At 43.2% G+C, this 23,937-nt stretch overlaps 1 protein-coding gene across 1 annotated transcript; it reads right to left on the reverse strand.

Annotated features, from left to right (window-relative positions):
• Positions 1-2,910: 2,910 nt before the first annotated feature.
• CCT2 (chaperonin containing TCP1 subunit 2) lies at positions 2,911-15,550 on the reverse strand. Its single transcript, XM_084268589.1, has 16 exons — positions 15,463-15,550; positions 14,045-14,119; positions 13,513-13,578; positions 13,299-13,410; positions 12,319-12,395; positions 11,166-11,278; positions 10,427-10,629; positions 9,494-9,594; positions 9,278-9,405; positions 7,941-8,044; positions 6,095-6,214; positions 5,418-5,546; positions 5,228-5,331; positions 4,124-4,223; positions 3,340-3,481; positions 2,911-3,200 (listed from the first exon to the last, which is right to left on the reverse strand). Exons 1-16 carry the CDS (start codon positions 15,463-15,465, stop codon positions 3,170-3,172), a joined length of 1,608 nt encoding a protein of 535 aa, XP_084124715.1. The 5' UTR covers positions 15,466-15,550; the 3' UTR covers positions 2,911-3,169.
• Positions 15,551-23,937: the final 8,387 nt, after the last annotated feature.

Genomic DNA, 23,937 nt, shown 5'->3' on the forward strand with positions numbered 1-23,937 from the left:
GGTGTTTTACACGTGTGGACTGTATGTACAGCGTGCACATGGACTCACAAATCTTCACCCACAGGCTCGTTCTTGCTTCCACCTTGCCAAGGTGCCTGAGCCTCAGCTCTCTGGTGGGAGTCTCAGCTCTAAAGTAACCCCTAGCATTTGTCTCAAGTTAATTATCTGAAGCCCAGCAGCAGCAACAGCTTTGAAGGTTTCCTTGCCTGCTGCACGGGAAGTAGTGGTGGAGCCCTGGCTGCACTGTCAAGGAGGCAGCGCATATGTACCAGAGCTCTCCTACTGCTGCCACCTTCTTCCTGGAAAATTAACCACCACTCCTATTTTGCTATTGGCCAGCAGCATTTTGAATGATGGAGAGGAAAGCCAGAGGTTTTGCTGCTAGTTTATAGGTTACCAACACCACTGGCTGTCAGGGCAGCTGTGCCCACCGAGTTTTCAGTGGTAGCAAGGAAAACCAAAGCCTGACTTAAATAGAGAAAACCTGAGAGCTGCAAAGTTGCTGGCTCCAGCAGGGATGGAGTTACTTTGCTTCTTAGCGGGGATTATAGTGCTGTGGTTTGGATTCGGAATGAGAGTGGGGCTGATAACACACTGATGTTTTAGCTGTTGCTGAGCAGGCAAGGACTTTCCAGCTTCTCACACTGCCCTGCCAATGAGAAGGCAGGGGTCATGCAGGAAGCTGGGAGGGGACCCAGCTGGGACAGCTGACCCAAACTGGCCAGAGGGATATTCTATACCATATGATGTCATGTTCTGTATATAACAGGGGGGGGGTTAGGAGGCAACGCACCTCAGAAACTAGCTGAGCAGCGGCCTTGTGTGGTGAGAAATGGTGCTGTTCATCACTTGCTTTGTATATTCTTTTTTCCATTCTTATTCTCTTCCGCTTCTGTCCTATTAAACCATCTTCTCTCAGCCCATGTTTTACCTTTTATTCTCCCTCCCCCCCCCCCCCCCCAATTCCCTCCCCCAAGCCCCTGGGAGAGGTGGGAGCAATTGAACACTTTGTGGGATTGCTTGAGGTGCTGGCCAGGTTGAACCACAACAAAAAGCAAGTGTTCATGAATAAAACCCAGGGTGGGAGCCTGCTGCTACAGGCCTGCACACAATTTGAAGCTGGCATGAACTTCACACAGCTGACATCAGCTGGGTATTTCTTCAGCTTGCAGCTTGGACTGGTTCAGATCTCCTTCCAAACACAGTGAAGTGTTTTGTTTGTTTGCTGAGGGGTTTTTTTTAGCGTTTTGCTTTGTGTAACACAAAGAACTGGCTCAAAATGACATTTTTAAGCTTTGATTCCAAGTTCAGTGAAAGACAGGGTTTTGGAATATGGGGGGGAGCTCTTACCTCTCCGCTTCACTTGTCAAGCGGAACTGTGGCACCAGCCCAGCCTGCAGAAGTGAGGTTGACTTCCCAGAAGTGTTGGCTCAATGCCAGTTTGTGACTGCTTAATGTCATTTACATGCTCGAAAAATTATCTGGAAATCCAGAGCCTGTGCTGGGGCTGGCTGCTTGTTGCATGAAGCCCAGGTTTGGATCTGGCTGGCATCCAGGCAGTATGCTCACCACTCATTAAGTAACATGTACTAGCGTCTCGCCCAGTGAAGCCATCCTTCAGAGTTAAAGGATTTGGAAAGGAAGAATTCAGGTGTCTACCCCTTTTTACCACATCCAATCTCTTCCTACAAAAGAAATATATCCAGCAGAGCTGCAGGCCTTTTGAACACTCCTGTTCAATGGTTTATGGCCAATGGAACTGACTTGGTGCTTCATTCATACCAGGGGCTGGGGAGGAAGGTGCTTGCACTTGCTCGGCACCAGTGTGTTTAACACAGCCCCCTGCACAAAAGAGTTGCTTGAGAACGTGAGAGTGCTTTGAGCATCTGGAAACCTAAAAACCTTTCAGAAAACCTAAGGGAGAAAACTGTTTACACAGATCCTTCCTTGATTTCCAAGAAACCATCCTGCTTCAGCAGTTCCCCTGGCATTTCCCAGGGTGCTGTTACACTTGCAGGGCTGGGAAGGTCATTGTCACCCAGCTGGCACCTCTCACCAGGCTCCCACCAGGACAGGGCACCTCCGCATGTCTCTGCAGAGCCATGAACCTGCACAAAGACTGGTGCAGGCACCCTGGACAGCCTCACACCCTGAGCATAATGCAGTGAGTCTGAAAAACATGCTGCTTGTGCAGCTACCACTGGAACAGGAAAGAGAACCGAAAGGCAGGCCACAGGACACACACGGGGCAAGTGGAAGGGGAAAAAATAAAGGGAACACAATGGAGCCTGGCACTTTTCCTACCAGCTGCTCTCTCTTAGAATAGGTGTTTGTAAAGTCATCCGGAGTCCAGTGCTTTATATAGTGACACAGACCATTCAGTCCAGGATGCTGATCTCCTCCGTTCTCCTAAACTTCACATCCGCCTCTTGCTCCCCCTGCAGCAGAAACGTGTGTGGTGTAAAAAGCTCTAAAATCCTTTCTGCTGCAGTTCTGGGCACTGACCGAAGATCCTCTTCAGCTCTTTCTCTTCCTTGCACCATCAAAAAGTGATTAATACTCCAGTACCACTAGAAAAGTTAACTTTTTTTTAGGATCCCAACTCAATCCTACACATCCAGGACCGGAATAAACAACTTACACTGTATCATACAATCATAGAATGGTTATGGTTGGAAAAGACTTTCAAGATCAGAGAGTCCAAACACCAATGTAGCACCTCACGTCAACCTGAGGCAACAAGCCACAGAGGCTTGAGAGGACATCCTCAGCACTGACTGCCGGCTCTCTGCTGCTCAGCTGACGACTGAGGACCAGCACCGCAGCCTTTCTAATGAAACTGCTCTTCTTGGTTCTACACAAAAAAACCCCACAACTTTGACTGATTTGAATTTTTTTATTATTATTTCTGTGTATTTTAAGTGGAACCTGGAGAGGAACAGGAGGAACAGAAGGAATAGGGTTGTATAAATCCTCTGTTGCAAGCGAGTCTTGCCCTCAACACACATGAACTGAAATAAGTTAAAACCAACTGAAGGCAGTTCTTTCATGCCACTGACGGAGATCTGCTCATCTGAAGCTTCTGTTCCATAACCTCACAAAAACTAGATCGTTAAAAAAAATTACTAGGTGAGATCTGGTCCACATATCCTCAGGTACTGAAGAAAATTTAACATGGGCGATGGTCTGGTACACGTTTTCTGGGGAGAAAAAGAAGAATCAGAAAATTCCTCCCCACCCTGCTGTCCACCAGCCTCCCCACCCACCTTCTCATTTAACTTATAGTTGATGCTTTGTTTTCAGGGCTGGATTTAGCCACTGTAGATACAGAGATCCTACCTTGGTGCTGCTTTAATGATGTCATCTACACGAAGAATCATTTCTGCTGCTTCAGCTGCGCTGAGCAAAACCTGTCTCTTGACTTGGAAGCTTTCTGTTACTCCCAAGACTGCCATGTCTCCGATGACGCCCTCTCTCATATCTGGAAAAAGAGATACATTAAGAGGTTGTCAGTCTGGGTTTTTTTTTTTTAACTTGAGGGTTTGGGGTTTTTTTAAGGAAATCACAAGCAGATGACAGTATGGCAACCGACCTGCTCAAATGAACTACTGTGATAGTGAGCAAACTAATGAAAGTCTTTCACTTCAAGGCTCCTGATTCAAGTCTAACATATTTACATCCAAAAAATTTATGAGGAAAAAATTTGTATGCTAGGAAGAGACAGAGATCCCAGCAGGGCTCTCAGTGCTACTTCCTGACATAGGGCAACTTCAGAAATCTTCTCCACAATTATTTTTAAGTGGTTTGTTTGGGTTGTCAGTTGCTTTGGGGTTTTTTTTGTGGGTTGGTTGTTTTGTTTTTTTTAAATTAATGCCTTTCCTTTTACGCTTCATGTAACTGGACTCAATGCAAGTTACCAGTGTTTTTCACAAGTGGAAGCCTTTCCCTTCAAAACCAAGATTTTTCCACCCTGTTGTGAAAAGTCCAGCAGAACAATAAAGGAACATAACACTGCATGTCTACGTTCTATGCAAAGCAAAGAGAAACCAAGGTGCATTAGTGACAAGCCAAGTGACCAAGCTGAAAAATCCCTCCCCAACAGAAGTAGTGCCAATGCCCTCACCAAGTCCATAGGTAGTCTTCCCTTCACTGTGAGCAGCTCTGAGCTGAGCAACCAAGTCTGCACTGTCATAGCCAGCATTATCAGCTATTATTGTTGGGATCTAAGGGGAGAAACACAGGTTGGTTTTAGTTCATGCAGGAACCGATCCCTAGTAAACATGAAACATACTTTGATGTTGCTAGTTTACAAGTCAGTTTCAAGAGGAAGTTTCAAAAACATGGCAGATGATCCCCTACAGTGATCAGAAGACAAAAATTAGTGAAACTAAATCCTTAAAAGGAGTAGTTTAGGACCTTGTTAAGACAGGAGCTGAGAGGGCAGAAGCATGTTAGCAGATCTGTCAGTTCATTTTACATTGACAGAAAAACTCGTTCCTTTCAGACTACAGTTGGGAAAGTAGGTTCATTTTAAGAACATAGGCTCGCTGGTGCTCCTTAAGCACCAGATCATTCTGCTCACTGTTTAAGTGGCAGGAGCACAAACTGGAGAGATAATGCCTCGTCTCACCATGCTCTTTGATTTAAGTTTCTTGGAAGAAATGTTTTCCTATGGTCTTTCATTTCCTAAGAAAAGTTTTCCCTAACCTAAAGCACAAGGTAGTTTCTCAAACTGACAGTCTGTTAGCACAACACTCTACAAACGTTTTTCAAGATACTTTCTTTTTCCCTACTAAGCTGCAATCTTCTGCGTCAGTCTAGAAACTTCTAGGTAACACTAGACCATGAATACAAACAGCACTGAAGTATCAACAGAACACAATGGTTGTTCTTTCCTAAGTCAGTTGTCAACTGAATCAGTAGAGATTTTGTGTGCTGCTACTTTTGCAATTTTAACCTTGTAAGTAAGAGGAGCAAGACCCAATGCAAAGAGCAGCAGCATAACAACATTTCCAATTTTATAATATGCAGAATTATTAAAATAACAGTATTTTTTCTGAGAGAAAACAGTAACTTTTTCCTCTCTGTTCCTCCAAGATATGTTGTTAAATTTCACTTTGCTTTTAGAAAACCAAAACTTTCAGTGAAGCCACCATCTGATCTCAGAAGCTAGCAAACTTAATGACACTATGCCTGTTAACTCAGCAATCTGATTAAACACACTTACCATCCGCAGAGCCTTAGCAAAGGACTCCATTGCAACAGACTCTTTGCCAGGTGTTCTGACAGCAAGTTCTGCCACAGCGTTGGCCATCAGCATCTCCGAACACCCTGTTCATCAAGACACATGGATGTTTTACATCTGACTTGAACACCACCACAAAGTGTGTATCTTGTACAAACAATCTAATACTCACCTCCACCATAAACAGTTCTCGTGTCCTTCACAGTCTGGGCAAGGACACAGAGAGCATCATGCAACGACCTCTCTGCTTCATCCAGAATCTGCTGTGTTGCTCCACGCAGAACTATGGTGCAAGCTTCACCTAAAAAGTGCAAATGTGAAAAGATTTTTTAAAAAATCCCGACAGAGACACAAAAGAAGTTATCACACAGCATTTGTATGAAGTCAGTTTTACACAGATGAGCTTTGGGTGGAAAAGAAAGTACGATAATGTTTCACTGGTAGAATGAAGCTACGTACGCTACGCCACTGCTTCTGCAAAATCTTATTTAATAGAAAGTGAAACCTTTCTCCAAACAACCCCCTGGAAGTTTACAACACTGGCATTTACTAGGACAAGCTCTCAAGTTCTTCGAGTATGTCAGATTACTACTTGTCAATTTAGTCTCCCATAGCAGAAGTTTTGGTTCCCACCCTTACACGTGTTTGTGGTTATATTTAACGTTACGTAGATGAACAATTCCAACCCTGAACATACAACTTGGCAGGATCTGTGCTGAAGAGCAAGCCTTCACTAAAAATGGTTACATGAATCATTGAAAAACTCCTATGACATCCATGTAACCTCACAGTGTTAGCAAAGGGTTAAACACAAATGTTACAACCTGATATTAGTGATAAAACACTTACCCATTGCAACTCCAGAGAAATGAATGAGTTTATCTTCTCCAATCATGACTTCTTCAATAAGCTTGCAGCTTCCTAGTTTTACTAGCTCAGGGTGATCAAAGGTTGATGCAATTTCACCACCTATAAATATAAAATCATACAAAAGTTAGATGAGTTCATAAGGAAAACATCCATTCAGGCAAGGTCTGACGGGGGTGGGGGGGAGGGGATACAGTCTTCATAATTGCCCTAAATTAAATTTAAATTAGCAATACTGCTAATCCCATTTTTTCCAAAGTCAGCACATGGTACCAGAAACCTACTGATGTTGACAAGCCCTTAAAACACCAATATTGTGTTTCACACCACAAGAACCACACCACCTATAATGCTTCTGAGTTCCTTCCAGATGAGAGACAAAATATTAGTATTTGACAGTATTAAAATGCCAACCTGTTTCAGATTCAGTAACATTTACTGATCAAGTGTTTATAGCATACTAAATAAAGTTTGCTACGTTTTTAAACTTGAGCTTCCACCAGCATTCATTTTGCCTGCCTGACAATGGCAGAGAACCACTGACCACCACTCCTGAATCATGAGTCTCATGCCACGTTCTAACAGTGATACAGTGCACCACTCATGAACTTCCGTATCACTAACAAAACAGGTATTAGAGACCAAAATGCCTCAGAATGGGCCACTGTTCTTAGTACTCTGCTCTTCACATTAGAAATCCCTTTGTATGTGTTCACTCCCAACGTATGTACACTCAGTTATTCCACATTAGTTTGCAGCATGGCTGCAGTAAAAGGCATGACAATATCTGTAGCAGTCTGCACTTACTGTAAGCTTGTCTATTTTTTCAGCTATGCTATTTTATCTAGAGGGGTCAGATGTGGTCCACTTGCTCTGCCTACAAAATCTGCTTTGATTTGTTCCTGAACATAAGCTCGAGAACGTAAGTTCTTCCCAAGTGTTTGCCTGTGCTAACGTGCCTACAGTCAGACACAACTGCTACTTCAGCTGAACAAGTCACGATCTTCTCCCTTCTCCCAGCAAAGCACGTTATCCATTCTCTTCATCATTTTCATAATCCATTTTTTATGATGTTCCAACTACCTACTTTGGCAACAAGAGTCATCTGCAGCATTCCAGATGTTTTGTTTTCATTAGTTACTAGAGTCACATTTACACTGACCACCACTAACAATATCCCAGTTCATGTCATCCGAGGTCCACCTCAAGTCAATGACCAAAGCCTGTATTTTTAACAAAGGATGACTCTATAGTCTTCTCTGTTACTACAACCAAACAACAGCACCTTATAACATGACAGTATTGATTAACTTGTGAATTCATCATCTTAGTCTATCTCTAAATTTAATCTCTTCTCTAGAAAACAAACATCTCAAAATTTTATCTAGCAGGGACTTCATTGAAAGCATTTTTCTAAATATGGAAGAAAATTACTAACTTGCACTACCTGGGTAAATTCTATTCCACAGTTACATTGCTGGAGAGGAAGGTGTATGTTTAGATCGTTATGCAGGGAGGATTCAGACAGTTTACATGTGAAGTATAATACACTACAGGTAGAAACCGAATTACCTGCTTCTGAAAAAATACTGACAGTTATATGAAGGTTGAAATGACTGTTTATTTATCAAAGTTACTTAAGGCAAATTCTGTAGGGTCCTCCCCATACTTTTGTATTGATATACCGGAATAAAGCTTATTTGGAGTACTTCTCACGTTCACAGATCTGCTAAACAGTAAAACGTACAAACCAGGCAACCAAGCACTAACATTTAAAGACCAAATAAGGTGCCCTCCCTCCAAGCTTCATACAAGGTGCTCTACAAACCTGTAACAAGAGCCAGACGTTCTACACCAGCGAAGTCTGCGTGTTCGATAGCCATGACACCAGCAGCTCCAAAGAGCTGTTCAGGGTAGTTGTAGATCAACTGCCTACAATTAAACCACAGGCACATCTTCCCGTTACACATGAAGCAAACCTTTTAAAATACCAGAGTAAAAGACACCCAACTCTGTAGCATGGAGGTGTGACTGATTCCTGACACCTACAAAATTAGTCAGTAAGTGAGGCACCTGCCACACAGGGAATGTCATACCACACAAACGAATGCAGCAACAGAAAAACATACACTTAAAAAGGAAATAATTGAACTATTCTAGGAAGTGACACACAATCACATTAAGCATGAGGACCAATATGCTTTAAATTCTAAGTTCTTTGATCCTAAGTGCCTGCTGGGCACTTAACTGCTTATTCTTGCTGGGTGCACTGGCACACTTTAAGTGATATCTTTAATTCCTTCGCCAATACAAAATCCAAAGAGCATACAGCTCTATGGGAACAATATATAGCCAGCCTTGTAATGCATACAAATGGCAGGCCCCAGAAAAGCGTATGTGCTCCCTTATTAATATGCATCCCACTCTCTCCAGAAGAAAGCAGTCATCTGAAGTGGAACAGTCAGCGACCATTCAGAAGTGGTACACCAAATTGTTTTTCTCTTCTGAATTAGAGACTGAGCATTGTAGATTCAGCAGGAGCTGGGAGATGCCACCTCTGTCAAAAAAGATGTTTCTAATCCATCTTCAGAGAAACAACTGGTGCTGCTGGGCATGCGCAGAGGTTCCTCCTGCTCTGGATTCTTACGGCCTTGGCTTTTGTCAAGCCAGCACTTCCCCCAGCAGTGTTTTTATCATTAAAAAACTGAATGACGTTTTGCACTGTGACAGTTTGAGAGAGGAGCACGCTGCTAACAGAAAGAAATAACTTAAGACTGTGACATCTCTTAAATGAAAATGGTTCTCTTTCACTTTGGAAGATGTGCATAAAAGCAGCGGGTCACAACGGGGAGCACAGCAGCCTCTCAAACATTTGGAGCAGCACTCCAGCACCAGTATTTTAATGGAGGAAAAAGCACAAAAGCATTCAGTGGCACAGACTCTTTCAGCACCAATTTCCCCCCAAAAAGGGCCATACGCATATGGACAGTGCTGCCAGTATTCAGAGCTAACTAGATCTCTTGGTGTAAAAGCAGAGTGACATTACTTCAACTGGACTTAAACATGGATCCCATATTAAGCAACATCAGTTTTGCCTCTTTATAGCATACAGTATTAAAATCTTGCTACTCTTTACCTCTGCCCTTTCTCCAAGAAAATACACACCTGTTAATAAAGCAGTTTATCCCATGCTTAAGAATCCGTTCTACCTTTTCTTTCATTTTTTCTTTTTCTGCTTGTTCTATTTCTGCCACTTTTGCTGTTGAGTCCACTCTGACACGAGAGCCAAAAATCTAAACCAAGGAAAACAGAAAATTCAGTCTGAAAGTTAACTCCACTTACAAAAACCATCATTTTCACAACAGTAGATCAGTCACACACCTTAATCTTGTCTGTATCCATCCCAGTGTTTGCAATAAGAATCTTTGCATTTTCAATTCTTTTTGGCTGATTTACACCAATCTTCTTGTCAAGTAGAAAACCTGTAGTAACAGAAAGGTCTCTTAAGATTTCAAATTAAAAAAAGGAGACCAATGCATTTAAATTCAATAAAATCCCCTCTATTTGTTATTCTATTTAGTAACCCCATAGCAATGTTGATGACAGGTTGGCCATGAGCCAGCAGTGGGCACTGGTGGCTAAGAGGGCCAATGGGATCCTGGGATGCATCAGGAAGAGTGTGGCCAGCAGGTCTGAGGTGGTGATCCTTCCCCTCTACTGTGCCCTGGTCAGGCCCCACCTGGAGTATTGTGTCCAGTTCTGGGCTCCTTGGTTTAAAAAGGACAGGGATCTGCTTGAGAGAGTCCAAAGAAGGGCTACGAACATGATTAAGGGCCTGGAGCATCTCCCCTGTGAGGAAAGGCTGAATGAGCTGGGACTGTTCAGCCTGGAGAAAAGAAGACTAAGGGGGGACCTAATTAATGTTTATAAATATCTTAACTATGGGATGCAGGGGGAATCAGCCAGCCCCTTTTCAGTGGTCTGTGGGGACAGGACAAGGGGCGATGGCTGCAAGTTGGAGCACAGGACGTTCCGCACCAACATGCGGAAGAACTTTTTCACAGTGAGGGTGACAGAGCCCTGGGACAGGCTGCCCAGGGAGGTGGTGGAGTCTCCTGCTCTGGAGATATTCAAGACCCATCTGGACACCTCTCTGTGCAGTATGAGCTGGGGAGCTGCTCTGGCAGGGGGGTTGGACCTGATGATCTCTCGAGGTCCCTTCCAACCCCTACGATTCTGTGATTGCCAGAACAAATTGTAGAGATGTCAAACAGCTTTATTTCTCAAGCGCATTTACAGCCGACAAAGACTCACCTTCATCTAAGTAGGAATCAGCCAAACTTCCACCAAGTTTCTTAATGATGTGGATAGCCTCCAAATTACCAGAACCTTTCAACCTAAGAACAGCTTCTACAGCTAGCTTGACAAAATGATCTTTATGATGAGTGAGCAATTTTGATGAAAGAGTTGTTCCTGCAATATTCATCAAGTCTTCACGGAACTTGACTTCATCATCACTAAAATAAAGTTGGTACAGTTAATAGCTGAAAGTCCAAAAGCCTTAACTACCATTCACCTACACCCTGTAAGTGTCTACCTGCTTCTTCTAGCCTGTATCTCTCTCTGTACCATGTTCCATTTTGAGGAACACTACAAATAAAATCCCTTCAGTGTCCCAGAACACAACCTTCTAATCTGAAATACAAGTTCAGTTGGAACCTCTGTATTCAGCTTTAGAAAGTCTGTGTTACAGTGTCAGGTAAAGATGACAGGCACATTTGAAGTCTGAGTAAGAAATGTGAAACAACAGCTCAGAGTTTCATTCTAGAGAAGTAATTACTTGCATTTTACTTCAGTATTTCATAAGCAATTTTAAATAATTTCATAATGCTTCTGTACTTCATCTAGAGAAAGCAGTCTTTATTTTTCCTTAACTGTTAAAGCTTATAAATTCAGCCTTTACACTACTTGATAGAGCAAAGAATTTCCCAATTCTCGCTGATGTTTTAACCTTGTCTGAATTATAAAGTTACAGCAAATGTACATGACTCACCCATGATCCACAGCTGCTCTCAACAGTGCCTCTCTTGAAGCTTTTGTGGCTGCTCTCCAGCCAGCAATGATGGTCTGAGGATGAATCTTCTTTGAAATCAGCAATTCTGCTTCCTATTTAGATGAAACTAAGAATTAGTTTTCTCCCCCCCAAGGTACCTTTACACTAACTAGGAAAGACACTTCCAAGTAATCCAAAAGTTCTTAATAGCAGTAAAAGCCAGAGCACTTTAACAATGAAATCAAAGTCAGAGTCACCCAATTGGTAGGTTTTATCCAATCTGGACAAATACAATTTGCCCTTGGAATATCAACAAGAAATTCTGATCAATGAAAAAAAAAAAAAAACCAAACCCACAACTCCAGTGTGAATTGCAACCAGACATATACTTCAAAAAAGCAATCTTTCACTTCATGTTTGACATCAGTTTTCTGTTCACTTGAAGGTTCAGCCTCAAGTGCAGTTGGAAAAGAACGTAGCATATTCAAACTCCCTTTCTGCAAGGAACTTGGCAAGCTGATGGATCTTTTCTCAGATGCTCTTGATCACAGTGCCTGGATCTGAGATGATTAGATGTACTGGCACAGCTCTGCTAACAAGAATTCCTTATTCTGAAGTCTCTCTCATAGTTTTTTCAGATTTAGAGTTTATCAGCATAAACTTTTACAGAAACATAAAAGCCATACAGTTTAAGGGAACAGGATGAATTCAGGTCTTGTCCACACAAGCACACAATGTAACACTTCCACACCCTTTGTTTTTCCCCCCTATTTTTCCTCAGTAACATTATGGAAAAGGATTTCAGAAGACTGAACCTGACAGCTAAGCAGTGCTGCATGCTGCTCAGCACCACATGCAGGAAGTGACCTGTGAGACTGATACTTCTGTTTCACTTGCATAGTGAAGAGAAAATAAATTTCTAAAACCTACCAAATTACAATACTTGTGAATTTTTAAGGAATAAAATAAGGCTTATAGTCTACAGTAAATACAAAGATGACTCAACAGCTAGTGGTGGGTTTTTCCCCTATCAATTTCAGCACAGCAAGGTATTTCTATGCTTTGGAAGCCCTCTTCATAAACACCAAATAACACATCTCCTAAGGAGAACATTGCCAAATAGAAACACATCTGAAAAACAGAAATACATCACCCTCAGTAATTCAGCTGCCAACACTGTGACAGATGTAGTTCCATCACCAACTTCATCATCTTGAACCTTTGACATATCTGAAGAAGGAAAACGCAGTATTAATGTTTTGATTCAAAATACCACGCTCACCAGTACCAAGCTGACATACAATTATTTTTGCCTCTCATTAGTTTGGAGCAGAAAAAACAATCTTGCTCTTTGAGAGTTTAAAGAGGTCACACTCTCAGTCACCAAAAAACCTGAGATGCCAATCAAACTTCAAATTCTTCTTCTTCATTTGCAACCCAGACACCAGTTCCAGCCTGGCAATAACCAAGAGCTACTCCCCTCTCTCCCCATTCCTAAAGACGGCCATCAAAAGGAATCCGGGCTGGAGAGAAGCTCTAAGGTCTGTCTACAGGATATACTGGGTACTGCTCTACAGGATCACAGAATACAATAAGCAAGTATTCTTATGAGCTGCTCATAAACAAGGGTGCAAACAAACATAGAATCATTAAGAAACCTGACACCAACTTGTTCAGTGTCCTGGTCGTCACTAGATCTGGACCACCGGGACACCATCACAAAGGTAAACTGTCCAGAGCGTGATGCTGATTAAGTATTAAAAAAGCCTTAAGGCAGGAGGATCAGAGAGAACCTCTTGCATCCCAGTAGATTTCTGAAAATTCCCAGGGAAAAACAAGGGGTGTATAGTAGTCTTCTGCCCCTTCCAACTCCTGGGACAAGCCAGGGTTGATGGAAAACAAGGACACCAGAACAGGTTCACAAGAGCAGCATATATACCTTGATTTTAATTTTGTTGAGTTCCACAACTCTTGCAACACCCTGGCCTCCTTACTTCAAGAATTCTTCTCCCCTTCCCTTCAATTTTTTACATTATTTGAATAATAATTTTCTAAGAACAAATAAAGATTATATAATAAAGTTACAAGTGAAGAAATGCCCGGTGCTTCAATGACAAGGTATTAAAAACTCACCAACCAAGACCTTGGCAGCTGGGTTGTCAACTCCAATAGCCTTCAGGATGGTTGCACCATCATTGGTCACCGTTACTGTGCTATCTCTCCCAGTACTTAAAAGAATCTTATCCTAAAAGGTGTAAGATTTAGAACAGTTCTTGAAAAACATACTGTAACTATTAAAACTAAATTTTCAACAGGTCTAACCACTGAGAACTTGCAGCTGTCTTACCATGCCTTTAGGCCCCAGAGTGCTCTTGACCAGGTCACCAATAGCAATGGCACCAACAAAGGATGACTGAAATGAAAGCAAATATACCTTAGAGAATGATTTATTTCTACTTTAATACAAGAACTGTATGCTAGCCACTAACTTTCAGGAGGACATCTTAACCCAATCCTTCCACAGCCACACTGCTTTCAGTGAAATCCAGGTCCAAGTTTCTTAAATGCCACATTTTGATAACCAGATCAAATACACTTAATTCTCACATAAACCACAAAAACCCTGTCTCACAGCCACAATAAATGCTTTCCAATGAACATCAGACTTCTAAGCTAAGGTACAGTTACTTAAGTTTTTGAACAACTATGATAAGTTTCTCTAACTGTTATTACAGACAACACATCCCTTTTGTTCACAGGCACACAAGAAAAAAACCCAGCAAGAGACAGATGACGTTCCACACAATTATAACTGAAATTGCATTTAACTGTAAAAAGACAAAGTTTAATTACCAGTTTCTTCAGAGAATTAAACTTACCAACCGAGCTGTTTCTGCCTTTTCTTCATCTGCACCTGCCTTGAAAATGTTCACGGGAGCAAGGGAAATGGATGCCTAAAACAAAAGTTAATGTAAGAATATTCCTCTAGCTTCCAAAATGCAAAACTTTATTAACCTAAATCCCTGACACCAACAACATACACGATGCTTTTATTATTATTTCTACATCCCAATTGGTTTTGGCAAAAGGAGTATTCAAGATTTAAGATTTTAAGAAAGAGCAAGGGTGAATTTATCTCACAATCTTAGAATCATGTGAAGAGATCACAAGACTGCCCACAACCTATGCCAACAGCCAGCACACCACAGGATAGATAATGGCAGGGCAAGGGGGAATGGATTAACACTAAAGAAGGGAAGGTTTAGATTAGATATTAGGGGGAAGTTCTTTACAGAGAGAGTGGTGAGGTGATGGAACAGGATGCCCAGAGAGGTGGTGGATGCCCCGTCCCTGGAGGTGTTCAAGGCCAGTTTGGATGGGGCCCTGCCTGTGGTGGGGGGTTGGAACTCTGTGATCCTTGCGGTCCCTTCCAACCCAGACCGTTCTATGAGTCTATTCCCCGACAGACACCTGTACTGCTGTTCTGCGTGGCTATCCAACACATCGAAACGACCCGCAGGTAAGTACAACCACCGAAACCTTAAAATTACCTTTACTTGCTGACCACATCAGGTCCTTAATACGTTGTGTTGAGCCCTAACTATTTTTCCCCACGGAAATAAATTACAGCGGCAGCGGACATGCGAGCACCGGTCTTTAGCGGCATAAAGAGCCGAAGGCCTGAAACGAATCTGCAATGCGTCCCAAAAGGCCAAACGCACCGACGCCCTTAAGGGAGCCCCGCGGCCTCGCACTCTGCCGCCGGACCAGCCGAGGGCTGCGGCAGGCGCCGCCATGCGGCGCGGGGGCAGCTCCCGGCAGGCCGGGGAGAGCGGCCGCTCCCGCGCGGGGACGCGGTGCGGCCCCTCCCGCTCTCTCGGAGGGAAGTACCGGCCTCCCGTTCGCCTCCATCGAGCCGGCCTCTCCGGCGGGGAGCGCCCACCGCGGGCCCGGGAGCCGCCCCGGGCCTCCCCCCCGCCTCTGGCCTCGGCCCTGACGCGCCGCCCTCGCGCGCTCCAGAACCTTCCAGGCCCAACACGCCGCGGCCGCCGCCGCCGCCGCCGCCTCCTCCTCCCCGCCGCCTGAGCAGGGCGCGCAGCCGCCCCCGCGCGAGCGCTGCAACCGCCACCGGACAAAGCGTGGGGGAGGGGCGCGGCCGCCGGGCCCTCGCACGCGTGCCCACGGGGAGCGCGGCCAGCGCGCGCGCACGCCACACCTCAGCTCACACCCCACCACCCCCCCGGCTCCCCTGCCGGCTCCCCCCCTCCCGGGGCAAACCCTCCGCCGCGCCGCTCACCATGATGCCAGCGCCGCCGCCGGGACCCTCGGACCGCTACCTCCACCAGAGAATCGGCGCGCCGCTCCGCAGCCCCCACGAGCCCCTGGCGGAAGTGGCGTCAGAAGAGCCAGCGCTTCCGGAAGCGCGGAGCGCTGTGGGAGCCGTAGTCCGGCCCTGAGGAGGAGGCGGCGCGTTGTGCCCGGGCAGCCGCCGGGCCCGGCGGGCGGGCAGCGCCGCCTTGTCTGTCATAATGAGTTACGCGACTGCGGGGCCCGTGGCCTCTTCCCCCGCCCTGTGTCCGCCGGGTAGCTGCAGCGCAGCCAGCCTCTCCCCGCAGAGCGGCCAGCGGGTGCTCCCCTGCCCACCCTGCCCACCCTGCCGCTTGCTTCTGCCTCAGCGGGGGAGCGCGCGCTTGCCCCGGCTTGATTTCGTCACAGCCCAGGGCATCAGCTCTCGAACCAGGCGAAAGCATGTAAACTTGCTGCTGGAGGCCTCCTGTGCGCCTGCCGGGCCATTCCGGGTATCTGCTGTTGTATCCCCCTTGTCACCAAGTAAAAGCTGCCAACAGGAGATACCCCAGTGAAGTCTCACTCAGTAGGCTCTTCGTTTCAGCACTCAGGGGTAACTGTTCCCTTCGCAGCTTGGCTTTGCTCTGTCGCTGCTTTTCCTCAGCACACAAGGGCTGCTACTAGGCACCTGCTCATACATCAGAAAAGAGTTAATTCGTTTCCACGAGTTGTTCCTCAAGAACTAATTCCAGCTGGTGTGTACCTCTTCTTGCTCCCAAAGCCAAATCTCTTAGGGATATACACAAAGCTACTCTAGATTCAAACTGGGCAAAGACGGGTATCTATCCCAATGGGGATGGTAAGAAAGAACGTGATTAAAGCTTTGCCAACTTTCACATTGTCCTGGTTTCGGCTGGGATACAGTTAATTTCTTTCTAGCAGCGACTGAAATGCCATGTTTGGGAGTCAGGATGAGAGCAGTGCTGATAACAGATGTTTCTAGTTGTTGCCAAGCAATCAAGGACTTTTCAGTTGTTCCTGTTTCCCTGCTAATGAGAAGGGAGGGGACACAGCCAGGACAGGTGACCCGAACTGGCCAAAGAGGGTGTTCCATGCCAATTACGTCATGCTCAACACAAAAGGGAGGCTGGTGGGGGGAGGAGCAGGCAGCTCCAGGAGCTGTGGTTTTGGGAACGGTCTGGTTCTGAGATGTCTCTTGAGCTGTATGGCCTGAGATGTACAGTTTGTTAAAAAACTGCATAGTGTATCACCAGTCTCATATAATTTGCTATAAAGTCCTGTTATTATCGTTATGTCTGTGTTTCTGTTATCCCAACCCACAAGGTTTTGGTTTCTTGGGTTTTCTTTTTTCCCCTCCTTTCTCCCCCTCCCTCACAGTTGCGCCCCCCGCCCCCCCCATCCCCACCCCCCCCACCCCTTTTAAAGAACAAGCGGCTGCATGGTGCCTGGCTCTTGGCCTGGGCAGAACCATGACATGCATCTAGCTCTGGGTTTTAGTATGTCAATACCCAGTTAGCTTTTTTCTTGAGTTCTTTGGGCTTTTTGCTTTGCTTCCTTTTGAGAGTTATATATGTTATTCTATAACCTTGTTGTGAAAACTGGAGTAACTAAGTGCATTTTAACATTCTCAGTTTTCCTCATGGTTATGTAGAAAGGTAAATTTACCAAAGCCAGCTTATAAAATTACTGGCAATCCTAGTTCTGGGCATGTATGGCTGGAAGGTTGGCTCTCTAGTGCTTGGCTGGTTAATGCCACCACTACTTTGAGTTGGCTTTGGAATGAAACACCATTGGGTCAAGAATCCTATGAAGACAGGCTGAGAGAGTTGGGTTTGTTTGGCTTGGAGAAGGCTCCAGGTGGGACCTTACAGTGGCCTTCCAGTACCTGAACAGTGCGTGTAAGAAAGCTGGGGAAGAACTGTTCCCGAAGGCATGTAGCAATAGGACGAGGGGTAATGGTTTTAAACTAGAAAAGGTGAGATTTAGATTGAATATTAGGAAAAAATTCTTCACTATGAGGGTGATGGATCACTGGAACAGGTTACCCAGAGATACAGTGGAAGCCCCATCCCTGGAGATATTCAAGGTCAGGCTTGATGGGGCTCTGAGCGACCTGAAGATGTCCCTGCTTACTGCAGAGGGGGTTGGACTAGATGACCTCTAAAGGTCCCTTCCGCCCTCACACATTCTATGATTCCATGAAGAATGCAAGGCACACGCATGCTTTAATTAGAATCACTTATATCACTTGCATGATGTTTAGTTACACCATTGCTATTAATTGCTAACTACATGTATTTTACCTCCTGCCACATCAAAACTGGTGCACTCAAGCATTTTTGAAAACAGTACTGGAACGTCTTCCCCTTGAAATGGTGGTAGAAAGAACCAGAGCTCCTACAGAATTCCCTATCATGTTAGTACAGAAACACAAAACATGGTCCGCTTGGCTTCTGTGAAGTCTCAGCCATTTAATACCTGAGAAAGAAGCTCAATCAGATCACTGACACACGATTCACCAGCAACAATACTACCACAGCAACAACAACATCATCTCAGTCAACCTACATGAGAAGGATGTGACAGAACACTGGCAGAAATGGAACCAGTACTTGGGAGGAAAATATTACCATTTCCAAACTCATCATGTTCTGGGTTTTGTGTCTGGCAGTGGGTGGTGGTGGGGGTGTGTGTTGGGTTTGGGTTTTTTTACCACTACTAAAAATATGGAGTGAAATACAAGGTGGGGGAGCAGATGGGTACCTGAAGCAACAATTTAAAGAAAAGCAAAGAAACTATTACTAATTAAATATAATACAGGAACACGAACACTGTGAAGTACTGAAGTAACCCACAGACTATTTTCAATGTAAAATCAATAGTTTATTGCCATGCTACAATTATTTTTTTTTTTCCAAATGAAGTTGGCACTGGTAAAGGGGAAAAACGTCGTCATGATACATAATACATTTTTTTTAAAAATGCACATTTGGTAAGCTTTCTCAATAATGACAGCTTAGAACACATGATTTGTTTTTAAGATTACTGTGGAATGGCATAAAAATACACTCTTTCTGCATAGTATAATATCACTTTTTTTCATAAAAGAAACACGGAATGTTTGTAAAAACAATTCATTGAACAGGGCAAATTAATTGACATTTTATAAACAATTTGGCAATGGTACTCCCACTGTTTAGACCTTTTTATATAAAAGAAATAAAAATCTAGAAAGCTACCTTTATACAAAGTTGCTATATTTATGCCTTTAAGTAGGAAAAAACATTTTATAATGCAAATTAGGACATACAATAATCTTACAATATCATACAATGTAATGACAAGAAAGGAACATACAACGTAAGATTTTGGCCTTCGTAGAAATGTCTATTTCTGCATTTAATAAATGCATTTGTGGCACACTGGTGACAATTGTATTCTTACTACTACCAGTCAGCTTTCATGCTAGCACAGTATTCAGCTGGACTGTGAGGGCAGCTCTGCAGGTCAGTTAAGAACACACAGACTTTTTCGGGAGACGAAAGGCGATGCTGCAGTGAAACGAGACGCGGAGACGGCAACGTGCCTGCTGGTGGAGACATCTGCACTGTGGGACACCCATAGGACACTCACTCCTTCCCTTCATACCAGAGCACTTCTTATACATTCAGTTATTAAGTACCAAAGTCTTACAAGTGAGAACATCTGTGTGAGATTTGGCAAAATTTCAGGGAAAATACAAAGTTAGTACCAAATATATAATATATTATATATAAAATGTGGGTGTACACACACATCCTAATGCAAAAAAAACTTGCATTAATACGGAGTTAGGTTTGCTGACATCCATTCCTAAATGGCATAACCATTAAAAACCCGGTGTAATCCTGATCTTTCACACACTTCAGAATCACTTCCTCTTTCATTCATAACAGTTAAAGCAATATATATGCAAGTATGACTAAGAAATCAAAATTCACATAGGAATCTGAACTCTGACCACAACAAATAGGATTTTTTTTCAGTACATGTAATTAAATATATTTATATTTTTTACAGTATTTTTAGACCATTCCTGAAGAACTTGACCAACCAGGCCCTCGGGTGTAACAGAGCTGTTATGTCAGCAGAACTTGATCTTGCAGGAACACACCCAGTGACTCTTGAAGTCAACACAAATCATTTGTTTGGCTTCAAAGGACGCTGTGTGAGGCCCAAACAAGCTCTGGAAAGATCATCCCCCCTAACAGGGAAGAGTCCCCAATGACATCAAAGCTCCTATCTCTGACTTCCTTTCCTACTGCCCAAAGACTGGAGCAAAAGCGACATGGACTCTGGGTTGCTGGCAGATGGCATTGGGAATGGCCATGTAGAACAGCCCCAGCACCAGGGAGTGGCAAGGTGACCTTCACAGCACCTTTTCTACTAAGGCTTCTTGTGGAAAGCAGAGGAGCTGCTCCCCCACGCTCATCGGTTGGCAATTGGGACACCACAGGTCTCGGATGCGAGCTGTGGCTGGGACCCCGAGGCATGAAGTACTTTGCAGATGCAGAGGAAGACGCTCCCTGTTCTGAAGGGTTCAAGGCTATTTCTTAATCATGATTTTTACATAATCTCCTTTGTACATACATGTATTTGCTACATAAAATAGAATTACACCAAAGTAATGGATATAGCAGAAAATGTTGTCACAATATATGTATATTACCACACTAAATAATTACTAAAACTGCAAGAAAAATTCAAAATGCCCTTTGCAATATATATAAAAATATAGAAATGTCCAACACTTGCTTCATCAACTTTAAAGGTAACTTTATCTCTCATATTCTATCTGTACACCTACATATTTCCAAACAAAATACTGCGTTAATCTGGAGTAAACACCGTGTTAGAATTAATATCCTCATAAGACGTCTGACAGTCACATACCTTAAGAGCACAGTACCACAAGACGCAACGCACATGGTCAGAGTTACAGCTGCTCAGTTTTTTGTTTTGCTTTTCTTATTCTCATATCTCATCCAAAAGAGGAAGCAATTCCTGAAGATGGTGAAAGAACCTTAACTCCTGACTTCCCACCCTTTTTGTCTCTGCTCTGAAAGAAGGACATCAGCAACCTTGACTCCATCTTAACGCAGGATTTTGTGGTGGAATTGCTTCTGAATGGGTTGGGTGGGGGGTTTTTTGGAGTGTGTATGAATTTAAAGATAAATGAACTTATGTTTATATTAAGTAAATATTATCAAATATAAATGCCTGAATTGCTACCTCAAGAAAAAGATGGGAAAGATAATTAAATTCCAAAAACGCCTAATTCTATTTATCAAACTGAAGGACCAAACTTCTTTAGGGGAAATAGGAGAATTTCAGATTTCAGTCCACTATTAGGTTCTGCTAAATCAGATTAATCTATTATCTTATTTGCAGCCATTAAATAAACCAGTACTGCACAAAAATGGAATGTCACCATTGATCCCACCTTACACAAGAGGAGAATACTGCTTAGAAACAGAGGTCCAAATCAGATTCATCATTAGATGCTCAAAGTAGTAACTGACATTACATTTTTACGTCACCAGCAGTGAATAAAGACAATCTGCTCTTTCCTGACTTTATCTCATTGAGAAGTGGTTAAATATTAAAAAAAAGAGAGAGAGAGCGCACCTGATTTGGAGCAGATACACACTGTTTAAAAACCAGCAAAATCAACTGCTGCAACCTGCAAAGGAGCAGCCCTGTTCTGACATCGGGTTGGATTTTGTAGAACTGAGGCCTTTCTGTGGCCTTTTATACACCCGAGCCCTAGTCAGTGGTGTAAACATACAGAAATATCCAAGCACCTGGGGGGGATTAAGTCATTTATGTCATGAAATGTCATTTCAATACTTAAGATTTCTATAAAAGTTCTCTAGACTTCAACAGGAACGGGAATAATAGCACTTTAGCGCACACCATTACTTTCAACCTATGTCAGATGCAAAATGTATTTATCAGTGGAAACAAAAAAATGTTCTAGTGAGACTTAATGTTTTCAGAATGGTCATCTTTATACTATTTTATGGAGTCACCAGGACTAAAAAAACTGGTTCTTCTCTTGGCATCAGTTTGAGAAAATAAAGTATTTTCCTTATTTAACCAATGGATTAAATTCTCACTAACTGTACTTCTAGTAAGATCTTTATTATGTACTTCTGGTCCCTGTTTGTTCTTGTTTGGAAGATACATCAGCATATGGCTTTCCCAAGTCAATTACAGAACACCTACAGTTAAAGGCTTTCCCTTGTCAAATGTGCTTGAAGGGCAGCAGCCAGTTGCACGTTACGGATGAACAGCACCAACAGAGATGCTGTGATTTTTGCAGGACCAAGTTTATGTAAAATTCACACCTCAGGTACTAAAAAAATGGTTAGGTATTTGTAGTTTCTCATTCTATACACCTCTGGGCTCAAAATAAATATATTGTGGAGAGACTTCACCTAAAAATGGAATCCTACATTGCAAACACCTAAGCTAACATCCCAGGCTTTAAAGAGACTGAATTGAAAAAATATTTACCAAGTCTCCAAGGCTAAAGTGCATTGCAGGTACATCTACTTCAAGGGGCAGAAAATAAGGAATGCTACAGATGAGTAGCAAAGTAGCAGGGACTACCCAGCGTGTTTGCAGTGTACACAAAATGTAAAAGCAAAATAAACCTGGAAAATATGTTGTCAGGCTTGTTAATGTAATTAAAACTAGACCAAGCTGAAATTTCAGTATGTTCTCAATGCTGGGGACCAGAGCTAAGAAAACACCCCCTGTGAGGTACTGCAAAACTTGCAACAACATCAAAAAATTAATTTCTCAGCCCAGCCTCGTATCTGATGCTATCCAGGAGAAACACAGAGGACAGAGCACCACAACTAAGGAGGGAAACAGCTGGTTGGTGTAATTTTGGCAGGTCACTTACGACCTGTCTGAAGCCTCCATTTCCCAACTCGTTAATTAAGAATATTACATCCCTGCTTCACGGGTGTGTTTTAAGGGTCAAATTAACTAGTATTTCTGAAACACACTATACAGATGAGGACCAAGTATTTCCAGGCAGCTAGCTAGATCAAACACATCTGCCTCAAAACACATGCTGAAGCATTAGCTTGGCTCACAAATTTAGGTGAGCTATCAGCTAAGAACAAGAATCATACTGGTATCACAAACCCAGTAAGCGTTCTGCAATACCTGGCAACTCCCCTTCAGTACAGACCAAAGCTGGTTTGCAGTGTAAGGTGAGGCAATGGCAAAGACATGAAGGAGCACTAACGAACGCCCCAGACCTGCAAAGTGCTTAGCTCTAGGTAGTCATTACCTTCTCGAGTACCAAGGTCTGCCCACGAGCCAATGGGTCTATCACAAGAGCATACATAGGTAGACCATGAAAGGGATTTTTTTAAAACCTCATTTAAGTTCTTCATAGTGGTCTCAATGACTCCCATCTTTTTCTTTTACTTCTGCAAATGATGTTCTTTGTGCCAACTGGTATTTCAGTACCATACAGTCTGTAGAGAATAATGAAGGTCAGAGCAAAGAGGTTGCCTGATATCCCTGGATGGTGTGGCAAGACACGTATATTTCAGGTGCTACCACTGCTGCCACTACTAAACTCAGAGAAGACCAAAGAAGCAGCTAACAAAGGAACAGAAATACACTCCAATTTAAAAAAGACTGAAAATAATTGTAGCTTGTTTTTTTATAAAACTTCAATTCAAATATTGCATGGAGACCTTTAATTCCTTTTCAGATCTCCAAATGGCTTTTCTTGCATGTTTTTCCTAACTCACAGTTCAAAGGTTATTTTATATCACACCAGTTCAGACAAATGTCAGTTCCTTTGCAATCACAGGCTCAAGAGTAATCTCTCCTTCTGCTAGTACCAAGGTGCACCTGCAATACTGCCAGAATTCTAAAATTATTCAGAGTATTAAAAAAACCACAGCCAAAGAACCCCAGAACTTCCGCTGAGGGTGCATCTGGCACATTCAACAAACAACATTCTACCTGGATGTGGATGTACCTGTAACACTGAGCAGCCACCATTGTAACCAAGTTCATCAACTGCAAAAGGAGAAGTATGTTTGCAGATAATACTACCTTCAGATAATTTACTACGTATCTTTCTAAATTAAAAGTATACTATCAACTCTAGATGCACATTGCTAGAATGTATAATTTTGTATAAAGAACTATCAAGTCCAGTACCCTGCCTCCCGTGTAACCTGTGTCTGATGCTTTAGAGGAAGACAATAACTGCATAATAAGCCTTTCCAGTTGTGCAATAATGCTGGAGAGCTGGGATATTTCTGTCAGGCATTAAAAGTAGAACACTGGACAAAGACAACCGTTTGACCTTCCAGAGTATTTCTTTGTCAAATTCAGAGAGTAAGACAAACACATAAATGACCCTGAACAATAATTAAAGCTATGT

This window comes from Gallinula chloropus (genome assembly GCF_964237585.1).
Source record: "Gallinula chloropus genome assembly, chromosome: 1".
NCBI lineage: Eukaryota > Metazoa > Chordata > Aves > Gruiformes > Rallidae > Gallinula > Gallinula chloropus.